Source organism: Oncorhynchus nerka, linkage group LG2 (genome assembly GCF_034236695.1).
Source record: "Oncorhynchus nerka isolate Pitt River linkage group LG2, Oner_Uvic_2.0, whole genome shotgun sequence".
Lineage (NCBI taxonomy): Eukaryota > Metazoa > Chordata > Actinopteri > Salmoniformes > Salmonidae > Oncorhynchus > Oncorhynchus nerka.
In genome coordinates, this window is record NC_088397.1 from 49,413,875 (window position 1) to 49,435,103 (window position 21,229).

The 21,229-nt window shown below is 40.8% G+C and overlaps 1 protein-coding gene across 3 annotated transcripts in view; it reads right to left on the reverse strand.

Moving 5' to 3' along the window:
* The window catches only part of LOC115136960 (contactin-4-like), a 165,910-nt gene that overhangs the window by 78,392 nt on the left and 66,289 nt on the right, over positions 1-21,229 (reverse strand). For all 3 annotated transcript variants that reach the window (XM_029672915.2, XM_029672896.2, XM_029672906.2), the window contains exon 5: positions 18,447-18,542. In XM_029672915.2, the coding sequence (XP_029528775.1) occupies positions 18,447-18,542 (96 nt within the window). The remainder of the gene's footprint in view (positions 1-18,446; positions 18,543-21,229) is intronic.

Here is a 21,229-nt window from a genome sequence, read left to right on the forward strand (position 1 = left end):
TGTTGGCTGGTAACTGTCAAACGGGTAATCTCTCTAGTCGTCTTTGTGGCATGCTTCTTTCAAAAAGAACAAAACACACGTTCTGAAGACTGACCTTTGAGAAAGACATTTTATTTTGCTATTTGTCTGCAGAGTCAATTACTTTCTGTGCTCAGAGATTTGGGCCCCTCAGGCAAAAAGGATTCACGGAGGAGTAGAAAACACTTAAAAATTCAAATAATATTTGTACGTGACTGAGACAACTGAAATACTCCACATTCTTAGTTCTGTATATTTGTAATGCTTTGTGTTAATCCAAGATCACTGCTTTGTGTTAATCCAAGCTCACTACTTTGTGTTAATCCATGCTCACTGCCTTCTGTTAATCCAAGCTCACTACTTTGTGTTAATCCAAGCTCACTGCCTTCTGTTAATCCAAGCTCACCACTTTGTGTTAATCCATGCTCACTGCTTTGTGTTAATCCAAACTCACTGCTTTGTGTTAATCCAAGCTCAATACTTTGTGTTAATCCAAGCTCACTGCCTTCTGTTAATCCAAGCTCACCACTTTGTGTTAATCCATGCTCACTGCTTTGTGTTAATCCAAGCTCACTACTTTGTGTTAATCCATGCTCACTGCTTTGTGTTAATCCATGCTCACTACTTTGTGTTAATCCAAGCTCACTGTTCCCAGCAGGATTTTGAATGTTGTTTAATCATCATCATCATCATCATCATCATCATGTGATTTAAAAGGTATGTCAAATTAGCTGTGATCCTGCAGTACCCTACAACGAAATCATACTTCTAGGTTTCAACCTACTGCAAGGAACATTGAGAACCAGAGCCAGTGTAAGACATCATGATTTGTAACAGTTTGATCTCAGCTGGTGTGCTTATCAATGCACTGCTCTCAATGCTAGTTTTCTGTTGCTGAGTTCTCCTTTGAAGAAATTATTATTTCTGAATGTTCTGACATTCTCATCAATGAGTTTTCCAGGCCTTCTAATTGACAGGCACGTGTGTACCTTTTCCCTGCTGAGCCAAATCAAACCCATTCACTTGTTAGCTGGCTGGTAATTAAACAAAACAGTCTTGGAGGATTCCTCCCTTACCCTTTCTAACTGCTTGGTCATTTATCAAAGCAGGATTCGATCCATGATGCAGCTCCCTCACAGTTAGGAGCAGGTATAGGCTACAGCATGAATCAGAGCAGGCCAATCAGCCTCTTCAAAAGTGTGTTTTGGCAGAGTCCTGAGTGTATAGACAAGTGGTCTAACGTTGGTCCAACATTTCTGTAGAAAAGCCAACGATAAAGGCCTGCGCTCCTTTTAGTTTTTTATTCGTGTTGCGCTGTTAGTCATAGGTGCACTCGATTCAGAAGCCCTGCGCAACGGGTAAACAAAGTGCTCCCATTTTGAACCATTTCATTTGTCTGAAGAGACTGGGAGATCCATGGCTAAATCGAGGGCCCCTACTGCGCAGGCCAATTGGATAGCTCAAATCACCGTGCTTACAGGGGTTCCAAGAATAGACAGAAAAGAGCTGCTGTTTTTAGGAGTGAGTTCCGTGTTTCTGTTTTTATTCAGCACTGTCAACGCTGTTTTTATTCAGCACTGTCAACGCTGTTTTTATTCAGCACTGTCAACGCTGTTTTTATTCAGCAGTATCCACACTGTTTCTATTCATCACTGTCAACACTGTTTTTATTCAGCACTGTCAACACTGTTTTTATTCAGCACTGTCAACGCTGTATCTATTCAGCACTGTCAACACTGTTTCTATTCAGCACTGCCAACACTGTATCTATTCATCACTGTCAACACTGTTTTATTCATCACTGCCAACACTGTTTTTATTCATCACTGTCAACACTGTTTCTATTCAGCACTGTCAACACTGTTTCTATTCAGCACTGCCAACACTGTATCTATTCATCACTGTCAACACTGTTTTTATTCATCACTGTCAACACTGTTTCTATTCAGCACTGTCAACACTTTCTATTCAGCACGGTCAACACTGTTTTTATTCATCACTGTCAACACTGTTTCTATTCAGCACTGTCAACACTGTTTCTATTCAGCACTGTCAACACTGTATCTATTCAGCACTGTCAACACTGTTTTTATTCATCACTGTCAACACTGTTTTTATTCAGCACTGTCAACACTGTTTCTATTCAGCACTGTCAACACTTTCTATTCAGCACGGTCAACACTGTTTTTATTCATCACTGTCAACACTGTTTCTATTCAGCACTGTCAACACTGTTTCCATTCATCACTGTCAACACTGTTTCTATTCGTCACTGTCAACACTGTTTCTATTCAGCACTGTCAACACTGTATCTATTCAGCACTGTCAACACTGTTTTTATTCAACACTGTCAACACTGTTTCTATTCATCACTGTCAACACTGTTTCTATTCATCACTGTCAACACTGTTTCTATTCATCACTGTCAACACTGTTTCTATTCTGCACTGTCAACACTGTTTCTATTCTTCAATGTCAACACTGTTTCTATTCAGCACTGTCAACACTGTTTCTATTCAACACTGTCAACACTGTTTCTACTCATCACTGCCAACACTGTTTCTATTCATCACTGTCAACACTGTTTCTATTCAGCACTGTCAACACTGTTTCTATTCTCCACTGTCAACACTGTTTCTATTCAGCACTGTCAACACTGTTTCTATTCTCCACTGTCAACACTGTTTTTATTCAACACTATTACAACAAATAAAAAACGCTTCTCTGTACTTCCACTCGCGCTGCAACTGCAATGAATAAGTGTATCGATAGCCCTGCGTTTTCATTATTATTAGCCACTCATTGTGTCTATTTTAATATCAAGGAATATTTAACTTTATCTGGTCATAGGAACAACATGAATTTTTGCATAAGGCAAATGCAGTGCGACTCAGTTTCCCCATCAGATGGAAGACGGTGTCTCATCTCTGGTCAGTCTCACTGGAGGAAAGGAAGAAGAGACAAGGGACTGTGAGAGGTGGACCCTCTGCTGCTCTCTCCCTCCCTCCACTGAGACTAACGCTGTGTTTAAAACTACAGGGAATTCGTAAATCTACAACTTTCAATACAACTGAGAAAGAAAAAAAAGGCGCTCTGACTGGGAAAAATAGTTTTGAACGGTCATCCAACTCAGAATTCCAAGTCGGAAACTCAGGCATCTTTCTAGAGCTCTGACTTTCCAACCTGAAGATCACTGACATCATGATTTGACCCCAAAACATTTTTTTTGGGGGGGGGGAGAGGTCCCAGTTGTCTTGAAAGCACCATCAGATGCAGGTACCATCAGTTCAGTAAAATAAAAAGGCTAATTACTTCCATTTATTCTCCTCAGTGCCTTAAATGTACTACTCATATGATACATGGTGACTACAGTATGGGTAAATAATGTCAGAGCAAGAAAATGTAGTGATAATTCAGTGTTAAACAAGACTAGGAAACATGCCTGAATAATATTATCAAAAATAGTCATTGGTTATTGTAGGTAAAGTAGAGAATAAGGCATTTGCATAATGTAACAGAGGGCATTTGACTTCAAATTAAACTTAGTATTTAAACATCAGACTTAGCACTTAGAAAATACAGTCAGATGGGGGCTGAAATCAATATTTACTTTCTTAAAGCATCAAGAATTCTGTCATAATATAAACCAGGGATGGGCAACTTTGATGGGGGTTGGGGCCACAAAACTGAACTCAAAATGGAGGGGCCGCAGTGGCTCATGGGTCTGCGTACCGACAACCAACCTTGCGAGCAAAACATTTTAGCAGAGAGAGTTCATTTCCTACAATTCTACACATTTTGCCATAGGGTGGAGAGAAATGTTTGCAGTTTTTAATATGATATCTGAGTGAGAGTGACTAACAAAATCAATCGGCTGGCGCCCGGTCGGTAATTGAGTGACTGTCAGTGACTGACATAACAAGAGAAAAACTGATGATGCACAACCACACGTCGAAATTGCACCTTGTGTATTCTACTATTCTAACTCTGAACAGTACGTTGAGATCCCGACTGTTGGCGAAGTGGAGGTGAGGAGCGTTGCATGTGCAATGATATCCGAGGGAAAACAAACAGTGTTTTGTTGTTTACAGTAACTTCTTCGTTGTTGTAATATCACAAACAGACGTGGCGGTTTCACCATTAAGCTTTACTAATATGAATAAGACCGACCTGACAACCACCACACCCATGAAAACTGACTGATTGCTTTATCATGTTTACGCTCAACAAACAAAACGACAAACACAGACGCCAAAGGTGTTTTTAACCAACAGAAAGTGAAAAGAAGTTTCTTGTTAAAAATTCATTTTATACAATGAACAATTTCTGCTGATTTTGGCCATGTGATGAGATTATGAATGCTAGATAGATAAGGCAATCTGTAAAGTGTGGGCAAATTCCTTGATGCTGTTGCGAAAAGATGCTACATTTGAGTAGAGAGGAGTTCCCACTTTGAGGAGTCCCCGCAAGAGGCTTGTCAAATGCTGACAGAATATAGTGCGGTGTGTGTCTAGATTGCTAGGGTGGCACAATGCTTCGGAGAAGTCACCATGAAATAAGGAGATCCACAAAAACAGAGAAACCAGCAAGTATATCGTAAATGATTTGTGAAAATGTTTAAATGATGTAGGAAGACGGAGACACTAAGACATTATCCAAAGGTAAATCTGCCATAATTTAAGATGACACCGCTGTCTCCTAGGTTTCCACTACAGATTCAGCATACACTGTGTTTCTGTCACACTCAGAGAAAATACCATACTGTATGACTGAAAGTAAGATTTAAAGGGTTTGTCTTACATATTTTATAACATCTTTGGTCAAATGAGTTAGTCAATGTATAGACTCACTCCATTAGCCCAAGCAAACTTGACCAAACACAATAGCACATCCAATCACCATGGAAAATCTTGTATGACATAATTGTGCATCTCTACATTTTCCCCAAAAACACAAAAAAATCCCCATGACAGAAATACAAATAATATTGTTTATTTATCATCAAAGCACTAGTCCAACAGTGTAATTATTCCCTTCAATGGGCATGACAGAATATAAATAGACTTTCATGACAAATGATTGGAAATGCTTACACAAGCATTCCTTCATGTGTCTAATAGTGTCAGTGTTCTGAGACAACAATTAAAGCCCTACCAGCCTCTTGGCTTTCTTCAAAGTAACCAACGTGATTCATATCTACACGCTGCAGGACGGCAGGCTCCTAGCCTCAGTTCCTCCTACACTTAACCCAGTGGCAGAGCCCCCTGGGATCCCCCTGCAGAGTCAGCTTGCTATAAAAACAATAAATATTCATCTGAACATGGGGAATAATTATGACAAGGAGGAACAACATGTGCAGCATAGGCCTTCATCAACAGACAAAACAACCCATCTATCAATACAATGCGGTTGTTAAGGTTTATAATAAGGGCATATCAGTTGGTTAGATCCTTCTGAGTTGCATCAGTGTTGATATTGGCGTGTTGATTCTGAGTGGGGGGGTGGGGGGTTGTATTTGTATCTTCATCAAGCATTATCAGTGGCATGCTTTCAATGAATATTAATAATGACACAGATGTCTGATTGTCTGCTATTAATATACATGTAAAGTTTATTCTGACAACACTATGCATTTATTATTACCGTGCTACAAACACAGGCAGCAGCATCCTGGCGATTAACAAACTTAAAACAAAAGGTATCTAATAGTCGTGTTCAAAGTTTAATATAGTCCGTAAGGAAGAAGTAATGTACCGTGACATGTGTGGAGCTGTTGGACAAACCCATAGAAGGGTCACAAAACCAATTTCTTAGTTTCTCTGATATTTTACTTTAGTTTCACTGAGACGAGGTCCTAGCAGGTCCAATAGTCTGGTGAGCATCAAAATAAGGCGAAATTGCACACAAAATAAAATTACACAAAATAACAGCTTCACCCTAAATTTGGTACAATCAGTGCACACTGTTAATATAACTAGGGCCTCCTCCAAAATACTGCCTCTCTTCTCTGCTGAAAACATAGAATTCCATCCCACAGCCTCTGTGAAAAACACCCCTTGAAAGTAATGCCATTCCAATTCTGTTTCAAAGTGCAGTGCTCCCAAGTTTGCTCCAGGCTCCGAGAATCCTCTTCCTCCCCACATTCTGCTCCTTTACATGACTTGACAGAGTGCACATGCTCCATGTTCTCAAATCCTGGGGTCTTGGGGCAAAAAAGAACAGAGGATACACAATAAAAGCAACCCTCTTCTAAGTAGATGTGCACAAGTGATTTCAGTCTGGAGTGCCCCTAAAAGTTCTCTCTCCATTATAAAATGGAGGTCAGGCGCATTAGGTCCAGGACTAAAAAAAGTAATTGAGTAATACAAAGACCAAGGCTACGTCACACAGGCAGCACACTAATGTAGTGTGCTTTGAGAGAGCGTAAGTGACAGCCTTTTAGCCTCTCTAGCTTCTCTGATCCGAGGTGAATATCAGGAGGCCAAGATAGATATTTGACTCTCCACTGTAGATTTCTGGAAACGCTAGCAACACATTCAGAAAACAGAGAGTATTATTACCTCATCATTAGGAGACGATCTCGACCATGTTAATAATAGCATGTGCACACGACTGTGTCTACTTCAAATCTGGGTGTATTCGGTTATAATGACCACACATTCCCAGCACGTTCCCAATGCTAGAACATTGGCCTGTCAAAATAGGAAGTGCATCAGCGGAGGGGAGGCAGCTCCTTGCTCTGTCTGCGCTTGTATCTGGCCTGGCAGTCTTGTGTCATCCCTGATCTGCACCCAGCCCCATCTCCCTGCCTGTCTCTCTTCTGCTGACTAGGAGGAGCAGGTAGGCTCTGCATGCGGACATTGGCCTTCGGAAAAAAAGAACAGCCAAAATATCACTTGTCATGCCATAGCTTCACAAAACGGGCAATAATCATGTTCATTTGAATGACCTCTTTAATCCATACCACATGATCAAAAAATGAAATGTGACATGCCTAACAATGCTTCTGAGGTAAAAATCACTTACATAAAAAAAGCATACCAATACTGCGAAATATCACATACAGTATATATTTGGAATGATAGGATCACCGATTAGCAAATACGTTAGTAATCGGAAGGTGTGGGTGGATAAGATCAGTCTGGTCATTGGCTGCCCATCTCGTCATGTCCTGGACTAGACGGGCCTGAGTGTACGGGCAAAGTTCATGTAGATCTAGACATGGTGACAACAGTAGATAAGGAGCATTAGCGGAGACAGATTTAGATCTGACTAATATTCTTGCAAAATCATACACAAACCCTGTGATTCATTTGAATGTAGTTATTAATCACATAGAGGGCTTACAATTAATCAAAGCTTTTCCAAATACTCAACTGCAAATAAACCAGCCAAATCAGAGGGCACGTGTATTTATGTTCAATAGGAAGATTGGAGACATAAGGAGTCCAATTTGTTCCTGTCTCACCCACTTCTAGGTTGCTACTGTACACCACCAAATTGAATGGAACACTTTACGGGCCACACTGAAAAGCAATAAGTGAAAGCAATGCACTCCAATAACATAAACAGCACAAGAATTGCGAAGAGCCCTTTAAGACGTTGAGTTACAGAACACATGATTAATATTGTGTCTCACTTAACCTGTTTGAGAACACTGATTCAGATGGTAAGTCGGCATTTATTGTCAGGAATCTTGCCCTGGAGGAAGCTATGCAGAGTGGTCACTTGCTGCCATAGCCACAAAGTCATGCAAACCTAACCCTAACCTTAACCACATAACTAACCCTAATGCCTAACCTTAACCTTAAATTAAGACCAAAAAGCAAATGTTGTTTTCATACATTTTTATGATATAGCCATTTATGACTTCACAGCTGGCCCATCTAGCAGTCAATTCTGCCTCCACAAACCAGTATCACAGATTAGTTTGAAATAGAAACAAATTGCTTATTGGAAATTCGAGACAGTCACACGAATAAGTTAATATTTTTGTGTGCAGTACACAATTTGGTATTGTTAGGCTCTTATTTTTCAGAGTAAATAACTCACGGACACTAGAGAAGCTTAACCAAGTTTAATTCTTCCCAAAGGGTCGACACAGCTGTACTCAGATAGAAAAAAATCTTTCTCACCATCACAAGTATATATACCCCACTTTAGACACTCCTCCTTCTCTCCAATCCTTACATCTTATGGTTCCACAGGAAGAGGGTAATAGGGTAATAAACCCTTATTACTCCCTTCAGGGGATCTGACCTGACCTCCTGACCTCAACCCCTCCTTCGCCTAATCCATATATGTCCATCCACTCCCCTATATTAATCCTCTCATCCACCCAACACATTTCAAAGCCATCTGTCTTTCTACAGAAAATCATTAACTTCCAACATAAAAACCCAGTCTCTTTCACTCCTCATATTCTATGCTTCTGATCTATCATTTATCTAATATCGCAATGTTCAGAGTTTATCCCGAATCCAACAGTATACAGTGAATTTCAATCACAGATGAAGACAGTACGTTACTTAAGGCAGAAACGATAGGAGGGATGTTGGTTGGGGAGGATGGATGGGTGGGCATATAATGTGAACGTCTAGCAACCCAAACAAATTGGAATTTGTGTAACGTACACATACGTATTGAGGGAAGAAGATTGTGTAAGACACGCGAAATGTGTTGTGATGAAAATCGTGTAATGTTGCACTATTTTGTATGGCTGTCATGAATTTCAAATAAGTAATTGGTGTCTATTTCACAATAAGCTGTGATAGTGTGTTGGCCTCCAGAGCAAGATTCATGACAATAAACGTCAACCTGAATTCAGACGGTGCCTCCACAATGGTTTATATGCTATGACAGACCGATATTACTGCAGGTCAAGGCACGACAGAAAAAAAAACATTTTTAATGGCGGCACCATATCCTTTTATCATATACACCTGAGGTCAATCAATATACTGTAAATGAAAGGGATTTGTGTTCAAAGCACATTTGAGAAAGAAGACAGTATATCAATGCAATCTTTCCTGGGAGTAAAGGAAACATCCATCTATTGATTGAATTGTACCATAACCACACAGCCAGACAGCCAACTCTACATCAATCTCTTAGCTTATCAAAGAGTGAGACCATTACTGCAAGCAATATTAAAAGCAAACAAGCAGCTGTAATTTCACTTCGGCAATATTGCTATACGTTTGAATAAAAGATGTTGAGAATTTAACATACAAAAGCCAAAAGTATTTGAATATGAGAAGGAACACAACACAATGCAGTTGAGTTTAAAGGTGCAATTTGCAGAAATCGCTCCGCCATTTCCTGGTTGCTCAAATTATAATAGTTTGCCTAATTTCAGTTTGTGACCAATGTGAAATATATTTTTCATAAGCAAAAATATTGTATTTTCAGCTGTTTGAAGCTGGTGTACAAAACTGAAGGTAAAACATAAAGCAAAACGTAATAATGGGAAGCATAGAAATTACACACATAGAACAGATATACCGCTTCTTAAACTTGCTTTTAATAGGAATGACATATCTATAACTCGTATTTCTATGTTCATTTGGTCAGCTCGCCCAGAGAGTTACATATTGCAGCTTTAATTCCTTGCAACAATGAAAGCTGGAGTGTTGTCATCGTAATGGTTAGTAACAACACTCTATTCCAGTCCAAGATGGTGCTCTGCTACCCAAGCTTGCTGTTGAGCACAGAACAGGACAACAGAGTGTTGTTTTCCAGGATTGTTATTTTCTCCTTGCAGAGCAGCTGACATGCAGTGTATTCCTCGAGGGAATGAAATTCCCACTGGCATTGAGGGATTTGTGTTTATGTACTCTGGCACGGGAGCCTGGGGAGAGTTCGTGTGGCTGGTGTCCAGCAGAAAGGAACGAAGTACTTACATACAGCCAACTAGATAGCATAGCAGGAAAGGCACCTGCAATTACACTCCCCTCACACCACACACACACACACATTAAATATAACGACAACAACAACTCAATGTTATTTACTCCATACTCTGAGAAGCTTAAACGTCATTCAAGTTTCCCTCGAGATTGCATGTTTGTGTTCCTACAGTTGCCTACTGTATGTACACTGATCCTGCTATGGGTACATGCCCATAAACTACAGGTAACTGCCAAAATAAATGGAACAACGACATAAAGTGTCTTAATAGGGTGTTGGGACATAGATTCTACAGGTGTCTGGAACACTATTGGAAGAATGTGAATGCCATTCTTCCATGAGAATTTCCATAATTTGGTGTTCTGTTGATGGTGGTGGAAAACGCCGGCTCATGTCTCGCTCCAGAATCTCCCAATGTATTCAGATGTGGTGACTGAGACGGCCGTGGCATATGGTTTACATCGTTTTCATGCTTCTCAAACCATTCAGTGGCCCCTTGTAGCCAAAACAATGGTCAAAATAATGGCCTTCCCAGCATATTTATACATAATCCTAAACATGATGGGATGTTAATTATTAAATAACTCCGGAACAACACCGGTGTGGAAGCACCTGCTTTCAATACACTTTATATCCCCAATTTCCATGAATTGTTAGCTCTCTATATTACTAATAACTACATTCAAATAAATCACAGGGTTTGAGTATGATTTTCCAAGAATATTACTCAGTTACCTGCAAAGTTGTTTTTATCAAGAGAGTGAACACTGTCTCTGTACCGTAATGGAGTATAATTATTTGAACATGTCTACTAGTGTAGATATGTCTGTATAAAAGCCTCTACCTTGTACTTGATACTAATATGGGAAACAGGTCAATAACACTATCACAGTATATCCCCTTAGGAAACACATGCATCTCACTTGTGTGTGTGTGTGTGTCTTTAATATGGTAGGAAGATGTGCCATGCGTGCTGTTGCAAATGGGTTCGGCAAATTACACTCTGTGTGGATTCTTCCTCTGGCGGTAGCCAGAGTGTAAAAATGTCTCTCAATACAGTATTTTTGAGTTATCAACTCAGGAGTTTATTTATGGAGATTATAAAATGTGTCATCCACTAATCAGATTATACATAAACCCTGACAGCATACCCCTTCTGAAATACGGAGTCACAGATGACCTGTAAATGCCTTTTAGTAAACATTCTGCTGATATTTGCTGCTAACCCATCGGGTGTAAGGCAATGTGAACTCACACCCCTGTGTCCCTAGCTAGGAATAGAATAGAAGGAAATCTCTCTGTCTCTTTCTTTCTTTCTTTCTCTCGCCTCTCTCTAACTCAGTCGCACACGCACAGGCACGCACACACACACACGCTCCCTTGCCAGTAGATCATACAGCTCAATCTGCATATTTGAGCTCACTATGCATGCACTCTGCTGCACAGGGAGCTTGTAGACAGCTGTCTGTTATACATTGTGGGCCCCTTGACAGCCACTCAGGCAGAGGCCCAGTGGAGCCCTGGGGATACACTGGTACTCAAGGCTGGAAGCCATGGCCTTGCCCACCTACATAGGGTAATGAATATGAATACTGCACCACCCACATGCAGGATTTGATTGAGCTACTGGCTTCATGAGATATAGTGTGGCAATATGGCAGATTGTTGTCAGTATCGCTTGTCATAGGCTGTCACCATCTTGAAGACATGCTAAGAGAGACACCCCTCATCGTGTCAAACGAGTGACTTACGATGTAAATGCTTCCCCAACCCATCACATCACACTTGTGAGGCGTCACTACAGTATGCACTCATGGCTTGGGTACATACTGTATGCGGTCAGGTCCAGAATTATTGGCACCCTTTACAAAGATGAGCAAAGAAGACTATAAAATAAATAATAAAAATACTGAACTCTATTGCTCAAATGAATGGGAACATTATATTATTTTATACTAATACAATTGCTCAGTGAAAGAGATGTTATTTAACAAGTAATCTTTTTTTTCCAATACCTTTCAATACCTCATCTTGTGAGGACAATGTCACTGAGCCGTTTTCTAAAAGGTTTTATGAGTTCTTAGACCATTCCTCCATACAGAATCCTTCCAGATCCTTGATCTCCATCATCTGTGCTTATGGACTGCTCTCTTCAATTCAAAACACAGTTTTTTTTTTATGGGGTTCAAGTCTGGAAACTAAAATGTAGATTTTGGGTTCAATTAACAATTTATTTGCTGAATTTGATGTGTACTTGGGGTTATTGTCCTTCTGGAAGAGCCATTTGTGGCCAAGTTTCAGCCTATTGGCAGAGGCAAACATCCTGGTACTGGGTAAAGTTCATGATGCCGTCGCCCTTAGCAAGGGCCCCAAGACCAGTGGAAGAAAAATAGCACCATAACATCAAAGATCCACCACCATATTTTACATTTAGGTATGAGATTACTTTCTGCATATGCATCTTTCTTTCGTTCTTAGATTTGTTGGATGACACGAAAATAGAGCTCTTTGGCCATGCACATTTGCGGCGATAGAAAGAATATCATTAAAAAACATGTTTGGTATAGAATATAGCTCAGTATTTGTAATATTTATTTGCTACAATATTTTTGGCTTATCTTTATCAAGGGTGCCAATAATTTTGGACCTGACTGTATAGTATGGAGGCCTTCCACAATCTCCATTTTGTTTATTCCTGAGCTACTACACTCACTCTGATGTACATTCATGTAGTCAGCTGTTAAATATACTGTAAGGACCATTGGTGCATCTCCTATTATTATTACACTAGAAAGACAGCAACATAACGCAACTTTTAAGGTCAACGTATCAGCTGAGTGGGAAGGACTCCACGAAGATACTCACAATGACCGATTGTGCCAGTACAGGGATATACACTCTGAGGTTTACTCTTTTGTTTTGTTCTTAGCATTGGACTTATCAGACTCTAGCTTTGAAATGAATTTCATCTGGTCTTCAAGGACTTCTGTGGAAAACCGTGTAGGAACAAAAAATGGAAACCTACTTTCTAAGAAGAAACATTCCATCAATAGAATTCCTCCAACAGGAAGTAGAGTAACATTCTATAGGAAAATATTTCAAATTAACCTTGGTCTTTGAGAAGAAATATCTCCTTTCTTCATTCTTTCTGAAACAACATTGTGAGAATTAAAATTATGTTCCACTTCTCATTACTAAGAAGACATGTAACTCAAGGAGAAACACTTAATTGACAGGCTGACACGGTACCATGCATCGGAAGTGAGTCACCAGCCTCGAGGTGGCCTTTGTTATATGTATTAACATGTCTGATGTGATTGAAATGTCCTCGCCTTTCTTACACAATAAGTAATGGGTTTATTAAAATACAAACTAAAGTGGAGATGTCATCCCCAAACAGGGCCTTCGAGCCAGCGACCAGCCCTCCGCTAAATACATTAGATATGAAATTATCAACAATGAAAATATGAGGGTAGATCAGGATACTATTAACAATGTGTAAGGGCCGACGCCGGACAGGAGAAGCGGGTACGGGGAGTCAGACATTTATTCGGGAACAGACAAGGAAACAAGACAGGAACAGCGTCGGAACCCAGGTAACACGGACATGATACAATTAATCCTGAAGCAGGGAACAGAGCTTGGGAACAGACAGGTATAGGGAAGGTAATGACACAAGTAATTGAGTCCACGTGAGTCCAATGATCTCACCCGATTCCCACCTGGGCAACCCGGCCCGAGACATGGGTGCTGGGCAAGCCGGCTGGTGGGAAACTCCCCACGAACCGGCAGGGGTGTGGGAGCCTGGCGATCCGGCTGAGGCATAGGAACCTGACAATCCGGCTGAGGCATGAACGCCTGTCGATCCGCATCGGTGTGGAAGCCTGATGATCCGGCAGAGATGGAACAGTCTGACAAGCCTGCTGGGCGAACAAAACCTGACAATCCGGCTGAGGCCCGACGTAGGATGGGCGCCCTCCGAGCCAACCGGGGCAGGGAAACCTCTCGAGCCAGCTAGGGCGTGGAAGCCCGACGAGCTGGCTAGGCACCCCCGGTTCCATTGGTGGCGACCCAGAACCCACGTCACCACCAACCAGAACGCCAGTACTCCCCGATGCGTCGTGTGATGGCTTTGGGATTCTGTAAGGGCCGAAGCCGGACAGGAGAAGCAGGTACGGGGAGTCAGACATTTATTCGGGAACAGACAAGGAAACAAGGCAGGAACAGCGTCGGAACCCGGGTAACACGGACATGAGACAATTAATCCCGAAGCAGGGAACAGAGCTTGGGAACAGACAGGTATAGCGAAGGTAATGACACAAGTAATTGATTCCACATGAGTCTAATGATTGCTGATGCGCGTGACGGGGGGAAGGCAGGTGTGCGTACTGATGGTGGCTTGAGTGCGTAATGCTGGGGATCCTGGCGCCCTCGAGCACCAGGGGGAGGAAGAGCGGGAGCAGGCGTGACAAAATGCCTTTATTTCTAGATGGAGGACTATGATGAAGGTAAGTGGAAAGGGTTGAATACTAACTTTTTCCAGGCAGTTTTCTGCACCTTTGTTTTAGCTTAGGCACTGGCACCAAACTATGAAATATGCACATCTGAAATTGTAATTGGCCATGGAGCCTGCCAAGCTTTTGTTAGGAACAATCCCAACAGGCTACAAACTACAAATTGCTACAGCCCTTGTTTATCACCGATCCCTCCACTTACTGTACTACCCTGCAGGGGTAGTAGGTGAATTTATGACATCTGTGAGAGAGGTTTGAGTGAGCGAGGCAAAGCAGGTGTTGCATTTAATCACTCCTGAAAGAGATGGGATCGATCCCATCTGATCCATCTGCCAAAACAAGACAGAATGTGCCAACAGGCAAAGGAGGTGACAGCCTAAATGATAGCACAAATATGATTCGAAATACGTGGATACCCTATTTTTCCAGATGTGTGCCTAAAGTAACAGCTAATGCGTATAATCATAGCATGAGAAAAAGCACCGTCATTCGAATGTGTTATCGTAACTCATTGCTACAAACGCGTCCTACTGAAGCTATAAGAGCTGTAGGACGAAGAGACTTAGAGACTTTGAGGAAACTGTTTGCTATAGGAGATAAGCTCTTCCTCACACAAAGCTGCCGCCCGTATACTCAAGTGACATAACTCAGAACTGAAAAACATTTTTCCTGGCTGAAAGGGAATTGTTTTCTACCAGTTTCTCTCTCAGAAATATTCAAATAGACAAATAACAAGAAAACATTTGGTACTCAAGCTTCGCCATCTCGGCTGCACATTCAGTTCAGATATTTCAGAAATATTGAACGTGTACAAAATGTCCTCATGCAATATATATACAATACCAGTCAAAAGTTTGGACACACCTACTCATTCAAGGGTTTTTCTTTATTTGGGCTATTTTCTACATTGTAGAATAATAGTGAAAACATCAAAACTATAAAATAACACTTATGGAATCATGTAGTAACCGAAAAAGTGTTAAACAAATGAAAATATATTTTATAATTGAGGTTCTTCAAAGTAGCCACTCTTTGCCTTGACAGCTTTGCACACTCTTGGCCTTCTCTCAACAAGCTTCATGAGGAAGTCAATTAACAGGTGTACCTTGTTAAACGTGAATTTGTGGAATTTTGAGTCAATCAGTTGTAGGGGGGTAGAAGATAGCCCTATTTGGTAAAAGACCAAGTCCATATTATGGCAAGAACAGCTCAAATATGCATAGAGAAACAACAGTCCATCATTACTTTAAGACATGTTGGTCAGTCAATGTGGAAAAAGTCAAGAACTTTGAATGTTTCTTCAAGTGCAAGTTGCAAAAACCATCAAGCACTATGATGAAACTGGCTCTCATGAGGACCGTCACAGGAAAGGAATACCCAGAGTTACTTCTGCTGCAGAGGATAAGTTCATTAGAGTTACCAGCCTCAGAAATTGCAGCCCAAATAAATGATTCATAGTGTTCAAGTAACAGACACATCTCAACATCAACTGCTAAGAGGAGACTGTGTGAATCAGGCCTTCATGGTCAAATTGCAATGGACATTAGACTGGTGGACATTTGTCCTTTTTGGTTTGAAAAATGTGAGATTTTTGGTTCCTACCGCCTTGTGTTGGTGAACGGATGATCTCTGCATGTGTATTTCCCACCATAACGCATGGAGAAGGAGGTGTTGTTTTGTGGGGGTGCTTTGCTGGTTACACTGTATTTGATTTATATAGAATTCAAGGCACACTTAAACAGCATTACTACCACAGCATTCTGCAGCGATACGCCATCCCTCTGGTTTGGGCATATAGGGACTATCATTGTTTTTCAACAGGACAATGATCCAACACACCTACAGGCTGTGCAAGGGCTATTTCACCAAGAAGGATGGATTGAGTGATGGATTGCTGCATATGATAACCTTGCCTCCACAATCCCTTGACCTCAACCAAATTGAGATGGCTTGGGATGAGTCGGACCACAGAGTGAAGGAAAATCAGCCAACAAGTGCTCAGCATATGTGAGAACTCCTTCAAGACTGTTGGAAAAGCATTCCAGGTTAAGCTGGTTGAGAGAATGCTAAGAGTGTGCAGCGCTGTCATCAAGGCAAAGGGTGGCTATTTGAAGAATCTCAAATATATATATAAAAAAATTGGTTACTACATGATTTTGGTTACCATATGTGTTATTTCACAGTTTTGATGTGTTCACTAATTATTCTACAATGTAGAAAATAGTAAGAATAAAGAAAAACCCTTGAAGGAGTAGGTGTTCTAAAGCTTTTGACCGGTAGTGTATATATATATATACATACAGTATATATTCAATAATTATATTCAATAGCAATACAATGATCCTTCTTCATCAGCCGCAGCATATTACTGTGGGTTAAAACTGTGTATAAAGTTCAGCCTTCACCATTCATCTCTCATGCAGAGATCTTGTAAATAAGGAACATGCAGACACCAGACACCCTTTTCAAGTATAGGGAATACAAGCTTGTCCTCTTCACTTCTGAGAAGTTTTCAGTTTCTAAGAAGTGGTGATAACTTAAAGCAATTCCTTTTGCTCTTTTAACTTGTTAAGAATTTATGAACAGAAGTGTGAGCTAAAATAGAAAATACAATATAAGCAAGTATGTTTCACAATGGAAAATATACAGAAATTCAACTTGCTTTTGAAAAGTAATTAATGATTCTATTTCATCATGTAAGAATATTCAGCAAAACTGAAAATGATAGTTCTCAGTTCTGATGGGTTAAGACCAACCCGTAGTAATTTGAACATTCTGTGGATATGAAGCACTTTTAAAGCTAGAATCTGCAGTTGCAAAATCTATTTTTGGACTTATAAATAAATGATATAAATGAATGATATAAATGAATGACATACCCATTGATTCTTGAGGAATATAACTTACAAATGCCTCGTGAGCTTAGTTTAACTGTCATAACCCATCAGAACCCCAAATATTGTATAAGCTTGTTTTACTCCAATGATTGTAAACAACGTAAATGTAAACAAACACTGTATAGCCAAAAAACATGGTTAAAACTATAATATTGATATAATGGATGGCCAGTCCTTGCATCAGCTCAGTCTATGATTTCGAAAGTAATTACATTTCTCTATGTCCATCCTTCAGTTTTTTTTGCTAAAACAGAGACAGGGATGGGCTTTGTTATTGTTTCAACTGCAGATTCTAGCTTTAATTGAGCAACACTGTCAACACAATTAATAAGATGTTAAAACACATGCTGTTCTTTTAATGAATAAAAGTAATCAAACTGATATGGGAAAATAATATATTATATGCCATTTAGCAGGCGCTTTAATCCAAAGTGACTTATATGCATGCATACATTTTATGTAGGGATGTTCCCAGGAATCAAACCCACTATCCTGACATTTGGAAGGGCCATACTCTACCAACTGAGCTACAGAGGACGATGGAAGGTACAGAAAGTGCGAGGAGGCTTGACAGGTGGTTATATAAATGAATCTCAACACAAAGTCCCTCCTATGAAAGAGAGGTAGGACTCCAAGGCTGGTAGGGAGAAGAAGCTAAACTCTCGACAGAGGAGAATGGCTTAACACCCCATGGTTAGCAGAGGATGATAATGTTTGCGCAATCTATTGGATACCGGGAACGATCCGTTGGAGATCACTTGGCCTTGGCTCCCCACAGATGCGGGTAAAGAGGGTGTTGGTCAGCTATAGGCTAGTGGCACACAAACACCTTTGTCTCCCGAGGGCAATTTGGCAAGCTAACACTTGCTGATGGTCTTAGGAAACATGAGCAAGAGGAAGATAGGCAGCTCCAGGAGCTGAAAGCAGCAGAGAGGAGATGCCTGTCTGGAAACTCCACTCTTCATTTCTGATGCCTCAGCCTCGGACATATCCTAAGCTGTTAGAAAAGTTTCAATGTGTTCAGGAGAGAGACGTGTTATAGCCTGACAAGCAGGTGACAATGTATGGCTCAGTTATCACTATAAAGAGTCTGTGGTTGGTTTCTTACCTCCAGAGTGAGATGGGGGACCACACAGCAGCACCACCCCCTGTCCCTCGCGAACTGACACCGAGCTTCTTCTGTGGGTCTTGAAGTTTTCCATGTCTGAAAAATAATAGGCATTATGTAATACTCCCTGCTGGATTGTGGCCCGACAAATCTTTGATAGTGTGCAAGACAAAACAAACAAAAACAACATGTTTGTGCAGAGCAAGAAAACAAAACACACACATTTGATAAATCAAAAGAAAAGAGAGAATAACTTTGGGTCAAATTGAACAATCTCAGGTGTGCTGCAACTGTGCTGCACATCTAACATCTAACTCAAAAAAGTCAACATTGGTCAGAAAGGAAAGTGGTGAGAGGTACACCTGCTCGTCGGACATCTCATTTGGTGGAGGAGGAGCAATGGGCTGGGGCTGTTTTTCATGGTTCGGGCTAGGCCTCAAACTATTATTCTTCCTCCATCAAACTTTACAGTTAGCACTATGTATTGGGGCAGGTAGCGTTCTCCTGGAATCCGCCAAACCCAATGTGTTTCATGAAGCTCCCAACGAACAGTTATCGTGCTGACATTGCTGCTAGAGGCAGTGAGTGTTGTAACCGAGGACAGATGATTTTTACGCGCTACGAGCTTCAGCGGTGCCATTCTGTGAGTTTGTGTGGCCTACCACTTCGTGGCTGGGCAGTTCCTAGACGATTCCACTTCACAATAACAGAAATTACAGTTGACCGTTCAGCTCTAGCAGGAGAGAAATTTGATGAACTGACTTGCTGGAAAGGTGGCATCCTATGACTGTGTCATGTTGAAAGTCATTGAGCTCTTAAGTATAGGCCATTCTACTGACAAAGTTTGTCTATTGAGATTGCATGGCTGTGTGCTCGATTTCATACACCCATCAGCAACAGTTGTGGCTGAAATATCTGAATCCACTCATTTTAAGGGGTGTCCACAAACTTTTGGCAATGTAGTGTATATTTAGCTGGAGATGAATAGTCATGATGGAAATCCCTGTGAGCCTTGCCTTGTGCTGTACGTATACACATTTGGGGGTGGTAAACAGCCTTAAGCTCTGCCTCAGGCTAAATCCCCCTGTGACTGAGTGTTTACTGAGGGATCCCAAGCCTCAATATGAGAAAAATGTCACACACAGTTGCATCATTAGCTTCAGCCCGGATGTTTTGATGGTCCAATAAAAATAATACTAATAAAAATAGTTTAAAAAATTCAAAAATCATGTTAAACACCATGCAGAGTGAGTCCATGCAACTTACACTGCCTGCTTTCCACATTTTGTTCCTCAACAGCCTTATTCTAAAATTGATCAAATAGTTATTTTTTCTTCATCAATCTACACACAATACCCCATCATTGCAAAGCAAACACATAATTTTATTTATTTTTATTTAAGATAAAACACTGAAATGTCACATTTACATACAATTGATTTCGGAAGATTACATACACCTTCGCCAAATACACTTAAACTTAATTTTTCACAATTCCTGACATCTAATTCAAGAAAACATTTCCTGTCTTAGGCCAGTTAGGATCACCACTCTATTTTAAGAATGTGAAATGTCAGCATAATAGTAAAGATAATTATTTATTTCAGATTTAATTTCTTTCATCACATTCCCAGTGGGTCAGAAGTTTACATACACTCAATTAGCATTTGGTAGCATTGCCTTTAAATTGTTTAACTTGGGTCACACGTTTCAGGTAGCCTTCCACAGAGCTTCACACAATGAGTTGGGTGAATTTTGGCCCAATCCTCCTGACAGAGCTGGTGTAACTGAGTCAGGTTTGTAGGCCTCCTTGCTCGTACACGCTTTTTCAGTTCTGCCCACTAATTTTCTATAGGATTGAGGTCAGGGCTTTGTGATGGCCACTCCAATACCTTGACTTTGTTGTCCTTAAGCCATTTTGCCACAACTTTGGAAGTATGCTTGGGATCATTGTCCATTTGGAAGACCCTTTTGCGACCAAGCTTTGACTTCCTGACTGATGTCTTGAGATATTGCTTCAATATATCCACATAAGTTTCCTCCCTCATGATGCCATCTATTTTTTGAAGCGCACCAGTCCCTCCTGCAGCAAAGAACCCCCACAGCATGATGCTGCCATCCCCTGTGCTTCACGGTTGGGATGGTGTTCTTCGGCTTGCAAGCATCCCCCTTTTTCTTCCAAACATAATGATGGTCATTATGGCCAAACAGTTCTATTTTTGTTTCATCAGACCAGAGGACATTTCTCCAAAAAGTACAATCTTTGTCCCCATGTGCAGTTGCAAACCGTAGTCTGGCTTTTTTATGGCGGTTTTGGAGCAGTGGCTTCTTCCTTGCTGGGCGGCCTTTCAGATTATGTGGATATAGGACTCATTTTACTGTGGACTCCAGCATCTTCACAAGGTCTTTTGCTGTTGTTCTGGGATTGATTTGCACTTTTCACACCAAAGTACGTTCATCTCTAGGAGACAGAAAGCATCTCCTTCCTGAGCGGTATGATGGCTGCGTAGTCCCATGGTGTTTATACTTGCGTACTATTTTTTGTACAGATGAACGTTAGGCGTTTGGAAATTGCTCCTAAGGATGAACCAGACTTGTGGAGATTTTTTTCTGAGGTCTTGGCTTGTTTCTTTTGATTTTCCCATGATGTCAAGCAAAGAGGCACAGAGTTTGAAGGTAAGCCTTGAAATACATCCACAGCTACACCTCCAATTGACTCAAATGATGTCAATTAGCCTATCAGAAGCTTCTAAAGCCATGACATCATTTTCTGGAATTTTCAA